The sequence below is a fragment of the Acartia tonsa genome, chromosome 6 (assembly GCF_053477335.1).
Source record: "Acartia tonsa isolate MP-2025a chromosome 6, ASM5347733v1, whole genome shotgun sequence".
Lineage (NCBI taxonomy): Eukaryota > Metazoa > Arthropoda > Copepoda > Calanoida > Acartiidae > Acartia > Acartia tonsa.
Window position 1 is genome coordinate 34,285,704 of NC_137265.1, and position 15,504 is coordinate 34,301,207.

General features: G+C 33.3%; 1 protein-coding gene and 1 long non-coding RNA gene across 2 annotated transcripts; both read right to left on the minus strand.

Moving 5' to 3' along the window:
- Nucleotides 1-269: 269 nt before the first annotated feature.
- On the minus strand, nucleotides 270-1,995 carry LOC145322468 (uncharacterized). Its single transcript, XR_013880714.1, has 3 exons — nucleotides 1,933-1,995; nucleotides 884-968; nucleotides 270-365 (listed from the first exon to the last, which is right to left on the minus strand). It is a non-coding gene; the product is annotated as an uncharacterized LOC145322468 (long non-coding RNA).
- Nucleotides 1,996-3,745: 1,750 nt separating this feature from the next.
- On the minus strand, nucleotides 3,746-10,320 carry pn (exopolyphosphatase prune). Its single transcript, XM_080164475.1, has 15 exons — nucleotides 10,156-10,320; nucleotides 9,604-9,655; nucleotides 9,311-9,399; nucleotides 8,960-9,012; nucleotides 8,608-8,654; nucleotides 8,440-8,493; nucleotides 8,270-8,339; nucleotides 7,968-8,024; nucleotides 7,429-7,519; nucleotides 6,951-7,021; nucleotides 6,555-6,651; nucleotides 6,056-6,112; nucleotides 5,682-5,763; nucleotides 4,551-4,670; nucleotides 3,746-4,155 (listed from the first exon to the last, which is right to left on the minus strand). The coding sequence occupies exons 1-15, from the start codon at nucleotides 10,276-10,278 to the stop codon at nucleotides 4,049-4,051; spliced, it is 1,170 nt and encodes a 389-aa protein (XP_080020601.1). The 5' UTR covers nucleotides 10,279-10,320; the 3' UTR covers nucleotides 3,746-4,048.
- Nucleotides 10,321-15,504: the final 5,184 nt, after the last annotated feature.

A 15,504-nucleotide genomic window follows, 5' to 3' on the forward strand; every position in this document is an offset into this window, starting at 1 on the left:
CGATTATTGAATACTTGAATATGGAAATATTGGTGAGAATCCCCCTTCCTCCTACCTCATTTTTTTTGGTAAAAAGTTTTGTTACACTTTACTTTACACTTGAAGAAAGAAATCATGAAATAATTTTCATTTTTAGGTATTAAAAATTTACAGTTACTGTGAAAGGAAAATATCTGTTAGTAAAACCAGTTTTTGGGTTGGACGAAATTTGTTAAGAAATAATCCATTAAACAAACCAATGACTGTAACCCTTTTATCCAACCAAATGATTATTAAACGTGTTGATTACTAAAACAAATTAATATAAATGTCTTGCTTGTGAATTATTTCTGTTTCCAGATATTGCACTCGGATCTTTGGACTTCCTAAATATAAAATATTATTAGTTTAGAGGCACATCACGTAAATAATCCGCTCGTCGTTGGGGAGGTAATGGGTTTAAATCTCGGGCCAAATAACACCATAATTAAAAACGTTTTAGTTGTAGATATTGCTGCTATGTCAAATGCGCGACATTAACAGAAGGAGTAGGAGGGAATACCTCATCCCCAGGTCTAGCTATTTTAACAATCAAATCTACAAAAAATCACGAAACCTTTAAAAGTAAGGTGGGTGTATATTTTTTTGTGTGTGTAACTGAAGAGGGGTGGGTAAGAAGGTGAGGAAAATGGGGGGTCATCAACCGTCCACAAGTATCAAATAATGCAGCTACTCACAACTAGGGCATGTTCTAACGTCCGTCTTAATCAACAAAAATTATTACAATTTCCTTTTTTTCTACAATTGCGACCGTAACTTAATGTGTCTAAATTTTTCAACCAATAATTTTAATCTACATAAAAGGAGATTCCTGTTCAAATTGATAAGAATTGTAAACTCTTACCACAATGTGTAGATGGAGTGCATAACAAAAAGGATGAAAGTGAGGCCGAGGCCAAACACTGCTATGGTCCAGAAATTTGTGTCCTCTAAAATAAAACACTCGTTGAGGTTACCTTCAAAGTGACTAGTTGAGTAAAGAAACCTCTCCCTTCAATTTTCTAATAAAAGAAAATAAGGGGGTTTCTGGTGTTAATTGTTGCAACAGGTTAGGATACATTGGGTACACATAGCCCTGCAGGTGTAGGCCACAGAGGGCTAGGGCCCACCGCAGGGGTTAGGAAGTAAGAAAAAACTTTATTTTTAAAAGATGAGGGAGTTGTTTTTTTCTGTGCTCGTCAATCACAACACCCAATTCATATCCACAATGTCTTGAAACATAAATCTCAGAAAATGTGGAATTTACATTAATTTATGTTATTTAGACTTTATCAAAGTGTTTGATAATGTCGTACATAATATGCTTAAATTAAAACAATGATTTGCAATAAACAAGACTTAATTATGCACATGAAGCGCGTGACTGCTTAAAAGCGTGAATTTACGCACATTTTCTCTAGCCGTGCAATTCTTATGTACTATTGGGCCTAGGCTATTCTAGATTATTTATTTGACTAGTTTTACCAACAGGATGTCCGTTTTATATGTGTAGCTAATGAACCGATAGGATTTTCTTTTTTTGATTATTTTATTTTTTTAACCGAAGAAAATAATCTCCCAACGATAAAAAGAAAATCTACTAAGGGGGAAGTAGTTTTGCTAAAATTCCGTAAAGGTGTGAGTTTTAAAGCTTAAAAACAGAAGTACAATGAAAATATTCACTAAATATGTGTATTCCTTATTGAAAAGAACTATAGACAATTTTAAGTTAATTTTAATTTTATTGTTCTTGTACTGTTTATAAGCCTTAAAACTCACACTTTTTCGGAATTTCAGCATAATCTACCTCCCCCTTTCTAAATAGTCCAAGAATGTACCCCTAGTACGCTAGTCGGTGTACCCTCTGGGGGCGAAACCTCTAATTTTAGGTATATTATCTTGAATAACAATTACCTGGATAGTACTCCACTCTTTCCACCACAGGATCTTTTATTTCCATTTTATTCTAATGAAAAAAATGACAAATACAAAATTGATAGGATGAAAAAATGTTTGGGTCTTTTTTGTGGTATGTATGAGGAGTTTTTTTATATTGCTGTGAAGTCACGGGACTTTTTAATTCAAAATAAATACAAAAAAATAAAATGGTTAAGTTTTGTTATCTTGTATGCCAACTTGGGTTTTAACAATAAAAAAATCTGATTTGACAGTTAACGTAAAATATGAGAGAAAATGTAATTTGTCAAGATTTGATACCAATTTACTAACAAGCGGCTATTGAGATCTCTGAATTATACGGATTTTTTTATATAATCTTCAAATTACTATATCCTTTACTATTTATTTTATTAATAAAATATAGTTAGTTAATGATTATAAACAAACAAAATAACTGCATAATATATATTATGTTATTGCATAATTTGTTTTTAAAAATTGGTTTTTACTCTCGTAAAGAACGTAAAAGAGAACTGAAGTGTACACAAAAAAATCTTTTTTCTCTCAAAAATATTTCTCTTTTCTATGATAAAACCAAAAAAAGTCCCAAAGCCTTCGATTTAGGTAGTAAGACAGTAGAAAACTAGGGCTGCTGAATCTGAAATCTTTATGTAACAGTAGAGTTATTGTATCTTTAGGAATTGTGACAAACACTCATCCTCCATTTAGCCTCTCTACTAGAGTATAAACACACTCACCCACACATTAACACATACACACAAAATCACACACATTTTACACACTCAAACACTACACTATTAAAAATCTACTCCCATGATCAAATTAACCATTCTATCATATAAAGTAATGAGAGTTTGTGTTTGTCTATTAAGATCCATGGATACAGTGTCAGTAATCCGAATGGGACAATAGGCAATTAAGGGGGAGGGGGTTAATGCAATCTCGTAATCAGTGAGCAAATGGCACTTAGAATTCGAATTTCGATCTAAACTTTTGCATGAGTAATCCTTGGTAGGTCTATTTTCCCTAAATCGAACAAAAAGTTGGAAAAGTAACATATTCTTGGTTTAATTCATGTTAAATGATAGCAATAACCATTTTTTAAACTTCTAGTACCAACAGCTACCGTCTAGAACAGTTTGATAGCGTTTTGGAGTGGAAAAGAGTATTATGTGGAGATAGGTTTCGTGACTAATTTCCACTATATAGATGCAAAAAATGTCAAAACGGCTGAGCCGCCAGCCGTTAGCCGTTACTTTTCCAACAATTTGTTCGAAAATAGACCTACCAAGGATTACTCATGCAAAATTTCAGACGGAAATTCGAACTCTAAGTGCCATTTGCTCACTGATTACGAGATGGTTGCATTAACCCCCCCCCCCCCCCCCCTTAAATTTCATACTTCTAAATTAAATGTCATGAAATCCAGATTTATAAAGAAAATTTTTTAAGTTCAAAAATTTTTCTTTGCAAAATTCAAAGATTTTTAGATCAAGTAAAGCATAACATTTACATACGCAACAAGTGAGGCAAAGCATACCAAAAAAGCAAGTGTGCATTTTTCAGCATATTTATTTAAGCTGTTGCCATTGTCCCATCACTCCTTGTAGTGGAATTTGAAGTGTCGACATAACATTCTTCCTGGTTGCTAAGCAACAAATATTGTTACAGTCTCATCATATTTGTCATTTTATTCAATATGATAAAATTTTAGTATGAATGAAAAAAAAGTTCATTTCAAGAATATTTTGGACATATGAACAGATAAGACATCGTACTACTTAGTTTTAAAAATAATAAAAAAAACTAAATTACTAAAAATATTTATTTCATTATTAGACAATAGCAGTAAAATAAAATTTACAGTAACGTTTTATCGACAAAATTAAAAGTATTGGCTTCATAGTAATATTTTCGTTTCCATGGACAATCACATAAAGAATGTATTAAGCTGGAAAAAAGTATTCAAAACCGCGAAAGAATTGTTTATATCACATAATATCATACACAAATTTCCACTGATAGTAAAATGATATGTCCGGCTATGTTGGTTCCATAAGCTATAAAAACAGGGATGGCTTTAGGTCAGCAGAAAACAATTATAAGATGTTTATAGTTCTTTAACAAATTTCTTAACACTGGGAAGAATAACTTTTCTTGATGCTGCTCCATTTCCCTGCTTGTACAGGACCACATGACCAGCAGGGCTTACATCACCTGGAATTAGGATGTTTCGTTAAGCTTTGATTTTGAAAAAAATTATCTAAGATTTATCATTTAGATTTCTATTATGATTATTCCAAGGACGGTAAGGCACGACAGTGAAGCCAAACCACAACCATGGACTAAAATTCTGAATAATTAGAACAAAATTCTAGTCCTTCCACATTATCACATTGCAAATTTTCTAGTAATTTAATATAATTATCTGGAATGGACACCTCGCAGGCAACACTTTTTTGTGGATTTTCTAATTGATTACCTGGAACTAGACTTCTTGTCAGGTCAAGGTTGGTTTGTGGATTTTCTAGTCCTTAATATCATAACCTGGCACGGGACTCCTTGTACCTTTAGGAAAGACGGCTGGTTTTCTAGTCCTTTAAATTGTTTACCTGGAACTGGACTCCTCGTCAGTTCAAGGTTTGTTTGTGGATTTTCTAGTCCTTCTACAAGAGCTGTGTAAAGTGTTTTATGATTCTCGGTGTAGATCAGCAAATCACGGGTAATGCTACCTAAGGAGAAATAGATATGGCTAGAATCAAACAACGTAATCTACCTGTCAATTAGGCATACCTATCCTGTCAAAAGTTAATTAATTAATTAAATTTTGCCCCCCCGGCAAAAGTGACACTTTTGAAACCAAAACTAAAAGTCAAAGGAACTCAACTAAAAAAAAAGTTACAGGTCTGACATTTTGCATGGCAGTTGCTTTATAGGGGTACAATATGGAACTGTGAAGAAACGGCGTCGCAACCGCCGAAAACCGCCGAGAAAAGGCAAACAAAATTTCGGCGGGAAACGGCGGTTTTCGGCGGTTGCGTCGCCGTTTCTTCAATAAGACTACCGGCTACGCCCCTAGAGGCCTATAGTGTCATTTTAAATGTTTTTTTTCATGTCTATGTTGCGTTCAAGTATCTTAAGTATTCAAGATTTTTCGTATCTATGTTTCGTTTAAGTCTAGAATATTTTAAAAATTCGATTTTTTGTGATTCCTATAAAGACTGGTGGTGGTACCCTCCCCAAAATAGTTATAAACCTTTCCGGGACCAATGAAAAGCTATCCTATAAAGGAGAACCCGATCTGTTCAGCGGTTAGCGAGATCCTTCGGTACATATAACCAGACAAACAAACATACTGTTAAATTATTATAATGACTAGCGGCTACGCCCCTAGAGGCATTTAAATGTTTTTTTTAATTTTAAATATCTAATTTGAGAAATAATTTGTCTATGGTCAATCAGCTGTTAAATTCATGTTTCTACGCAGCGCCACTACGCTACGTAGAGACATTCATACGCTAGCGACACTATGCGGCAGGAATATTTCAATTTTTTTTTTATTTTATTGTGATTTTTCTTGGGAAGGTGGTGGTACCCTCCCCCAAAATAGTTATAAACCTTCCCAGGACCTATGGGAATCTACCCTGTTAAGGAGAACCCGATCGGTTCAGCGGTTAGCGAGATCCTTCGGTAAATATAACCAAACAAACAAACATCTTGTTACTTTATTATAATGATATTACCTTCTTTGATAATGTATCCCAAGATCATAACAGCATCCACACTTTCATCTACCATAAACTCAGAAATGTCTCTCCAGGCATTCTAAAAAAGTTATAGATTATTGAGAAAAATTAAATTTAGTTTCAAGAATAAAATGCCCATGGATAAAAGGCTTTTGTATTGACAATTTTGGCTTAGAACGGCTCTATATTCTGTTACCACGTCAAATTCATGGAATTGTATGCGACTGCCGAGCCCAGCCATGAGCAAACAATGTGTAATAAAATACTTTATTCTCTCTGTTTGAAAATAAACTACTCGAAAAAGATTTTAATTGGGTTAATATCCTTGAAGGTAAGTGCAGTATTTAAGTGTTATTTTAAAATGTTAATACCTCAAATTGTAGGAAATCTTGTGTCAAAGTTGGTACTGCACTCAAAGATATCTTCACCTAATTAAAAGGATTTCAGCAAAGCATTTAATCACAAAAAAAAATCGGTCAAATATCGACATTTTAGGTTTAAGCTACTTAAAACTTTTAATCGTCTTTTTAACCTTAATTATAAGACCTCTAAAATAAACCACCTCTTTCTTTATAAATTTTTGAAAACTAGGGATCTCCAGAGATAAAACAATAGCATTATATTTATGTACAGCATAATAATAAACAAAATTTTCCTATCTAGAGATCTAAAGTTATTGGTGGAAAAGTCGAAACACTGTTAATCGAACCAACCAATCCAAGACTTAATGAAAATACCCAAACTTTTTGACACAATAAAGGAGAGGTCATGTTTTAAAAACTTTGGATACCAGTAAAATTAACCGTCCAATATCCCCTCCCTCCGTGGTATATAATATCCTCTTTAAAAGTTTCAGTACCCAAACTTTACCTTTTCTGTCTGGACCATTTTAAGATCTCTTCTGAGAAGCTGGTACGGGGTCAAGTGTTCGATTCTCTCCTTAGCTTCTTGCACAGACTCATAGATACTAGGCATAACAAAGATTATTCTCATAAAAATACTAACTTCCCCCCCCCCCCCCCACTTTTAATTGTAGTTTTAAAAAGTAGGAAAAGTCAAGGAAGTATGATTTGAATTTTTTTTGTGATTTCTCTTGTAAGGGTGATGGTTTCATCCCTCAAAATAGTAATAAACCTTCTCAGGGCCTATGAGAAGCTACACTGTAAAGGAGAACCATATCGTTTCAGTGGTTAGCGAGATCCTTCTGTCCAGATTGACAGAACATGTTACTTTTATACAAAGATTCAAAAGAGTTCACAAATTTACCTTTTTCTATCCAGGGAACCAATAATGGATTCAATTTTCTCAACATGTGTAATATCCTTTTCTGTTACTTTCTACAAGAAAAATAATCTAGAAGTCAAATACCAAAAATAAATACTAATATAATGTCAAAGATGTAGAGTAATGCATAATCAATAATCATATAATGAACTGAAAAATGTAAATTGTAAAATTAAACTTAAAAAAGGTTGCTTGTTACAAAAAGTTCTTTAATTACAATAAAAAATTATATAATTTTATCCCGGCATATTTTCCTTTGTTAAATTTAAAGAAGTTATGTAGGTTTGTAAAAAATATACCTAGTATTGTTAAAAAAATATTTTAATATTTAAAAAAATGGTTTATCTAATTTTTGTTTGTAAAACTAAAAGGGCGCTTTAGTTTAAAGCATTGCTTGTTTATGTTTCATAAAAAAAAGATTTAGTTTCCATTCAAGGACGTCGTAATAATGAAATAAAACCTTAGCTGCTGGACTGAGCAGTACAGTATCAATCAAAATTGTTCTGTAGATCAGGTTCAATACACTTTCCTCGCTAAAATTTGGACTCTCCCTGTATAAATAAATGGTTCAATTTGAGTTATTTGTACTATACAATTAATGCAATAGATGATAAATTAATGTAATTCCCAAATGATAATAAACAAAATTATCCTTTCTTTAAAGTAAAATGATTAGAAAGTCAATTAAATCTAGTGTACAATGTTACAAAACTTGATTGTTATGAGAGCCAATAATCTTTGTGTCTTATTGGTCATATAATAAATGAATAAGTATAGATGTATCGTCCATACAACCTGAATCAATTGTTGGAGACCTTTTACGTCTGCTAGCATATTGTTTTCTGCTCACTTGTAGCGACTTGGCTGAGCTAATATTTCCGACGCTATTGGCAGATATTGTAAGACCCAATTGAAAGTCGACACAGCGTCTACTGGGTGGGGACATACAGTTATTTAACCCACTCCCTCTCTATTGTATGGTCATAGTCTGAATATTACCTGAATATTTTTTCCGCCACCAGGGTGCTACAGGATCCAACCTTTTCAATAGTCAACCTGAAAATTTTATGTCGTTTGTATGTCTGAAAATGTTAAATATATTAGGTACATAGTCCGAATTATTTAATAAAAAGAACATAAAAGTAGATTTTTTAAATTTTACTTGATTTGACAATTTTCAAATATTATTTCGCTATATGGTATAATCTAAACTTTACACTTCATGCTTAAGTCACAGATTGTAAAATCTTTTGTTTTACTATCTGTTAGCTCAAAATTTAAAATGAAAAATATTTTCTTACTTAGTTTCTTCATTATCTTTACGTTCTTTCTCATGGTGATCCAAAACTTCAATAACCGAGGGTTCAAGATCTAAAATGTGATTTTTTTAAAAACTATAACTAAAAAATTATTCTGTTCATTTTCCGCTTAAATATTCTAATCCAGTAAAATAGAATTATCAAATATAAACCTGAATATAACGGTGATAAGACATTGTGATCCACCAGAACCAATTCCAAGTTTTCTACAAAAAAAGAATAACATTATTTCAATTCAAATCAGTTTATGTTTTTATCACTAGAAAAAAACTTGCCATCCATTCCATAGAATACTATAAAAAAAAAAAATTTTGACTTACCAATTTTGTTAAGATCTAACTGGTCTCTAAAGATCAAATCTTCTTGTCTACATAGATAATAAACATTAATTCTTAAAAAATATTCATCATTGTCTGTCAGGTTGTATCTAATACGATCTTTTAAAAATATCTTAGGTACCTAGATTTTTAAAAGAAATTTCAGGATTTATGAAGTTAAAATTCTGAAAACAAGCAAAGGGCTATATGATTTTTTAAAATTTAAACCATAAGGTCTTCTATCTTTAAGTTTCGAAAAGAAACAAAGGATATATACTACAGAAATGATTCTGTGAAGTTTACTATAAAAAGAATAAAAAATATTTATAAAGCTTACTAAAAAATTGATTTTAACCTGATATTATACGATTCCAAACAGAAAACCAGCTCTGTCTTCAATGGATAATCCTGAATTTGAATTAATAAAATACAAATAAAAAAATTTCATTGATTTTATTTTTATTGTACTTTTCATACGTTGGTGTAGACTAATGTCAGACGAGGTTTTAGCTTACCTCTAAAATGATTGGCATAGAAAAGTAATATTAGATTTATGTAAGACATAGGTAGTTAATAGACATATAATTAAATTAACTTTTCCTGAATTACCAATCCTGTCCAATGATAGCCTACAATCATTGATTTCAGAACTTTTCTCATAAACATTTCTTAGCTGATAAAAATGTAAGAAAACTATTTTAAGAACCTGTTCTTTGATATTGAGCATTGGAACTACAAGATTATTTAGTTTGGCTTTGTTCTTGAGATGATATGCCAAAGTGATTGCTGATATTCCTAAAATTAATATCGTCTTCATGTATTTATAAAAGCATGAAAGAAATATAAATTTCTAAATAATAGAAGTAAATAAGAAGGTTCATTACTTTATATAATAACTAGCGGATGCGCCCCTGGCATAAAGGGACTCTGTATTTAAAGGATTAAAATGGAGGTTGAAAAAACTAAATTATTCTGAAACAGGTTGATGACTATTTTTACCTGAATCTAAGTCACAAGCCTCGTTTCCAAGCACAACTGTCAGATCTTTATTCTATACAAAACAAGATATCAATTGTTCAAATTCGATTCTTTCTCTTTCTTTTAATAGAGAGGTTCGATTTGATGGTTGTTGCGTTTCTAAGAAATCCAGATATATAAAATTCAACCTAAATTTACCATTAATTTTTAAAATTTGTCGTGTTAAACTGTTTTTTTTTTGTTGGAACCATATTGGGAAGTTAGCATGAAGAGGAGAAATAAAGTAGTGGATGGCAACAAATTTTTACATAAAAATGTTTGGCAGAATTCTAGTCGCTTGTATTTTCTATGTGATTGAATTCTAGCGTGAACTTGCCTTAATATATTTTTCAGTTATTTTAAAGGTTTGTTTTGCAGAAACTATTTTAGATAAGTAAAATCCCAAAATATTAGAGAGATAACTCTATACGTACGTAAATCAAGTCAGATACGTAAAATTAAAGTTAGGGTAGTCAGCTTTTCTCATGATGCCGAACCTGCTTACAGAGTAGCTACGCTAAATAAAATACTAACCCTGTTAATAAGAGCAGGCCTCAGTGTTTTGATCCAAGCCTGCATTGTCGACATATTTCTGCAAACCAAAACAACAATTCCATAAACAAAGACCAAAGCTGACAAATAATAATTGAAAATCATCTAAAGTCAACTTTCCATTTTTTATAACCTGAAATTATATTATTTTCAATTGCAAGCTGCTCTACATACGTCCTTGCAATCAAATAACTAATTTTATTTTATCTTACCAATTACAATCAAAATATTTGTTGATTTTCAAGGAAAAATATTTTTGTGTGACAGTGCCGCTAAATTTTATTTCAGTAAAATGTCGTCTTTGTTTTTCATATTATATGAAAGGTCTTTAATGTTTGTTATAGAAATATATATAAAATAATGATTATTAACGCAAAATGTAATTGGTTTCTGCATATTAGGAGAAAATATTGATTGTCCAAATTGCCCTAACTCTGTATACTTGTATACAGACAAAGAAATATAAAAAAATGATTTTGTAATGTAACTCTTTGACCCAATTAACCGGAATAAAGGGATAAGACAACGATGTATGAATTGATTTTTGAAAGTTTTTATGTGTGAAATTCTGTCTTTAAATATCTGTCAAATATTATTGAAAGGAAAGGGATATTTTTTCGTTCTTGTCTTACCTCTCCCTGAAATTTGTTGATTCAATTCATTTATGATAGAAAAAAGTTCAGGACAAAAAGGGCATTTTCCTAAAATTGCCGAGCAAGAACTGACCCCATAGACATCCAAAGGGGGGGGGGGGGGATAAAGTGGGAATAACCCCCCACCCCCCAAACGAATTTGGGGGTGCCGTAATTTTTTTCTATGGGGCTTCCCTTTAAACAATTTAACCTAACCTAATGTAATAAAAAAACAGCTTCCCCTCGCTTATATTATAATAATAATAATTTATTTCGGAATTCAACAAGTAGATACATTATTGCATTGGTTAATAGCCCACTGGCTATGCGGAAATGGTCGACAACTATTACGTTGTTGGCCCTTTCCGTTTTACAATGATACTAGTTACAGTAAATATTACATGATTGAAATGATTATATTGTATGATTGTATCCAACGCTATATCTAGACTTCTTGATCCCTTACAGGGGTGTCGTGGATATGATATGAAATAATCATACCCAATCACTAATGTGATTATAGTCTAAAAGACCGACGAGCTGCTTCGTTAGTTCACATGTCAATGCTGTCCTTATCCTGGGCCTGGCCCGTGAGCCAGGTTCAAGCGTCAAAGAGCATGACATGACCGAGGACCACGTCGACGACCTCCGGGAGATTGGGTTTAAAGGGACTAAGGGAGAGGGTAATTTAAGTTGAATGATATGTTAGTAAGTAAGTAAGTAAGTAAGTAAGTATTGGGATTACTAATTATTAATTAATATATAATGTTTAGGCGGTAGATATAGTTTGTTGTGGTGTGAAGTGTAGTTTGTGAGAGCATAAAGTTTTGTTATACAAGTTGGATATTTGAAATTTGACGTTAAAATTAAAATTTAAAGTTGAAATTTGAAATTTAAAGTTTAAAATTTGAGATTCGAGATTTGTAGCAAGTAGCAAGCATTCAATTTAGTAATAAGTAATAAGTAGATAATTTTTAGTAGATAATTTATTATCATTCATAGAAGGCCATAGGCATTTGGGCTCGTATCATCCTTGTTATAAGATTAAGATTTCAAAACTCAAAATTAGTCTACTTAATGTATGATGACCCTTTTATTTAACATGCCGACAAGGCTGCCCGACAAAATTTACCGACCAAGTTTACCGACAAAAAATTTGCCGACAAAAGATTGCCGACAAAGAGTTTTACCGCCAAAAAGTAGACGCGTTAAACAGATAAACGAACAAACGCATTCTTTGATCATACGATTAGGCACACACGTGTAACATTTCATCATCATTAATTAATTGTTAGGAGTGTAAGTTAATATCTAAGTATGTGTGTGTGTTTGGGTGCATGTGTGTTCGCTTGTGTCTGTTCGTTTGGGGGGTTGTATGGTGTCAGGTTGAAGTGGTTGGGGTGTTTATTTATATATAATAGTGGGGGGAGTTGAGATTGATGACCTTAGGGGAAACGTCCCTTTGCGCAAACGTCCTCACGTGACCACTTGTTTACTAAGTTAAAAAGGGGGTAGTTATTAAAATTGCGCAATGAAAAAAGATGCATTTTATTGGGGGTGGGGGATTTCTATTATTTTATTGGCTAATTTGTTGCTAAGAAATTCTACCGGCAAAGTTATTGCATTTCCGTTTAATTGTTTACTGACCGTTGCCTAATCCACATCCTGAAGTTATACTATTTTAATCTGCTCTACTTGTGTAATTTTTTGCACTAATTTACATCTGCTCATTGTTTAAATACCGTGATGTCTGGCAATATACATCAGTTGCTAGCCGCTGTCGAGGCGATGGACGAAGACCCTCATCCAGCAGATGTCGCCGACGTGAACGCCAACAACGTCGCCCCTGCCAACGCCATCGACGCGAACAACCCGGTTCAGGTCGGCCCCCAGGCCATGGGGTTCCTAGCGCAACCCGCTTTGAACCCCGACTTGATGCCAGGCTGGTACAGGAGCAGTCAAGTTTTGCATAGGTTCTTTAAAGAGATATGCAAACTTGTGTACCGGTCTGGCTTCCAGTCAGTCATAAACAACGACGCCATTCGTTTGTTTAATGACGGGGTCGGCCTGTTCCAGGTGCTACAGGACTCCCTGCCCTCATCACAGCGTTCGCAGGCAGAGAACGAGGAACAGCTGGAGCTGCTCGAGGCCAGGTGCAATGGCTACAAGGAAAACGTCCTAGTGGCGTTAGCCGAGTACGACATTGCACTCAACCTCGAGCGCACAGTTGACCTCAGCGGCGATGAAGAGCCTGCCGCCAACCAGGAGAATGTTCCGGATTGGTATAATCCTGAGTGGTCCCTGGATACAAACTTGTCTTCCGGCGGCGACGGCGGTCTGGCTGACCTAGGAGACCTGGACGAGCTCTCCGGTACAGATCTGGAGGAGGGAGAGGGAGAGGAGGGAGAAGAAGGAGAAGAAGATGAGAGAGAGGAGGGAGAAGAAGGAGAGGAAGAGGGGGAGGAGGAGGAGGGAGAGGCCTCTTCCGTCATTACAGTCGACTCCGACTCAGACGTTGAGGTCGCTGTCGAGGGGGCCCACAACCTGAGTGTTGAAATCCTCAACTAGTTCATACCATCATTAAATACCTATAGTTGCCTGTAAATATCATCAGTCAGCGACTAATTCATTAAACATCATTATATAGTCTAGAGTGCCAAAAATGTCCTATGAAAATCATCGTAAATTATCACAAAATCTATCGTAAACTATTTTATCGTAAATTTCTCGTTATAAGTTTAAATATATATATAAATAACAAAAAATTTTTTATTGTTTGTATTTATTGTAGTTGTATTGCAACGCTACTCTATTCTTGGTGAAGTATGTTCGTGCTTAATGAGGTAGAAGGCATTTGATTGCTATGTAACCGTTTACGAGAAATTATTAATGTTTAATTTAATTAGCTTAGAGTCCTAGGTACTTAATCCTATTAATAACGGATTAGTTTAAATGTTGAAATGTTGAGCGGCGTAATGAAATTAAAGTGTAGTTGTAAATATGTGATAAAAAATAAGTAATAAAACTAATTAAAAATAGCGTACTTACGAAAATATAGTTTCAAGCTTATGCGCGAAGCTTCTCTATAGCTCACTGATTGTCTGTTTAGGTTTGTTAGTTTGCTAATAGGTAGGTACTTATTTTATTATGATGATGAATTTCATTTAAATACAGTAGGAGTAAGACGTGCGAGATCTAGGAAAAATTTAAATTAACGTATGCTAAAGTAGAGTTTTAAAAACTTAAAGTAGCGTAAACTAGCAGAAATATGTTTGTGAGAAGTTGCGACGTTTCTCTATACTTCGTTCAAATCTGTTTATCGAAAAATTAATAATGGAAGTAGTAGTAAGAGTAAGAAGTAAGAAAGAATAGACTGCGTATCGATTTGTAGAAATGCGTAAGTTTCCTATTGAAAAATGAATTATGAAAACCGTTAACCATTAACAATTAACAATGACTCCTAGGTGCTTATTATAAAGATGTTAGTAGGACGTACGAGATTAGGAAAAATTTAAGTTAAGATATCGTATGCTAAAGTAAAGCTTTAAAACTTAAAGTAGCGCAAACTAGCAGAAATATGTTTGTGAGAAGTTGCGACGTTTCTCTATACTTCGTTCAAGTCTGTTTATCGAAAAGTCAATAATAGGAATAATATAAGAATAAGGAAAAAGGGAGAATAGGCTGCGTATCGATTTGTAAAAATGCGTATCGATTTGTAAAAATGCGTAAGTTTCCTATGCGAAAATGAGTTTTGAAAAAAAAAAAAAACTATTAACCGTTAACAATTAACAATTGAAAGTTAACAATAGATCCGCTAAAGGCAGACTTTATGTTTATATGTACGAATAAGCTTAAAATATCTATGATTTGGACTATTCTGAAAGTAAAAGGTGTAGGAAAAGTTTCCTGTTAAATAGATTCTTATCCTGTAGCGACTTGATATCTGCTGGTAGTCTGTTCCATACGCTGGGGAAAGAAAAAAGTGGGAGGGATTTGATATACTGTTTATTTGTAAATTGAATGTTGAAATCGTTATCATTCCTAAGCCCTCTAGTCCGCACGTCCCTATTTAATTTCCATGCATTGTCAAATGTTGCGGGTACTTTTTTATTCCTATAAAGATACATGAATCTGGCCGTATTATATATTATTAGTTTTTTAAATGGGAGGATACCTAAGTCAATAAAAAGATCCTTTGTATGCGCTCTATTGTCGGTTTTGCTGATTATCCTAACTGCTTTCTTTTGTAAATTCATTATTGGTTTAATGCGTGCATTAGGCAAATCAACAAATAGGGGGCTACAGTAGTCCAACAGACTTTTCAAATAGGAATTGTATATTAAAATGAGATGCCGCTTGTGTAAAAGGTTTTTCATCATCTTCATTGTGAATATAATTTTACTTATTCTAATTCTTAAGTTATCAAAGTGAAATTTATATGAAAGTTTGTTATCAATAAGGACGCCTAAGTGCCTACAGAATTTTTCATTGTCGTTGGGGGTAAGAGTTAATTTTGTTATTTTACTTGGGTCATTCTGTCCTTCATCATTCATGTCAAAATATACTGGAAAATCTCTTAATAAACCGAGGTTGATATTGTCTAAAAAGCGTTCGTTTCTTTGTAATCCGAAAATGAGGACTTTCGTTTTCTTCGGATGTAATAATAATTTATTACTACTGTACCAAGCTAACAGTTTAG

What these genes read in the sequence shown, in the direction of transcription:
- pn (XM_080164475.1), bottom strand. Translation starts at nt 10,278, where the DNA reads ATGATTTTCAATTATTATTTGTCAGCTTTGGTCTTTGTTTATGGAATT. An exon ending in GTTAGATCTTAACAAAATTG is followed by an intron (nt 8,494 to 8,607) that starts GTAAGTCAAAAT and finishes CTTTTTTTGTAG; the next exon opens with AAAACTTGGAATTGGTTCTG. An exon ending in TGCTCAGTCCAGCAGCTAAG is followed by an intron (nt 7,022 to 7,428) that starts GTTTTATTTCAT and finishes TTTTTCTTGTAG; the next exon opens with AAAGTAACAGAAAAGGATAT.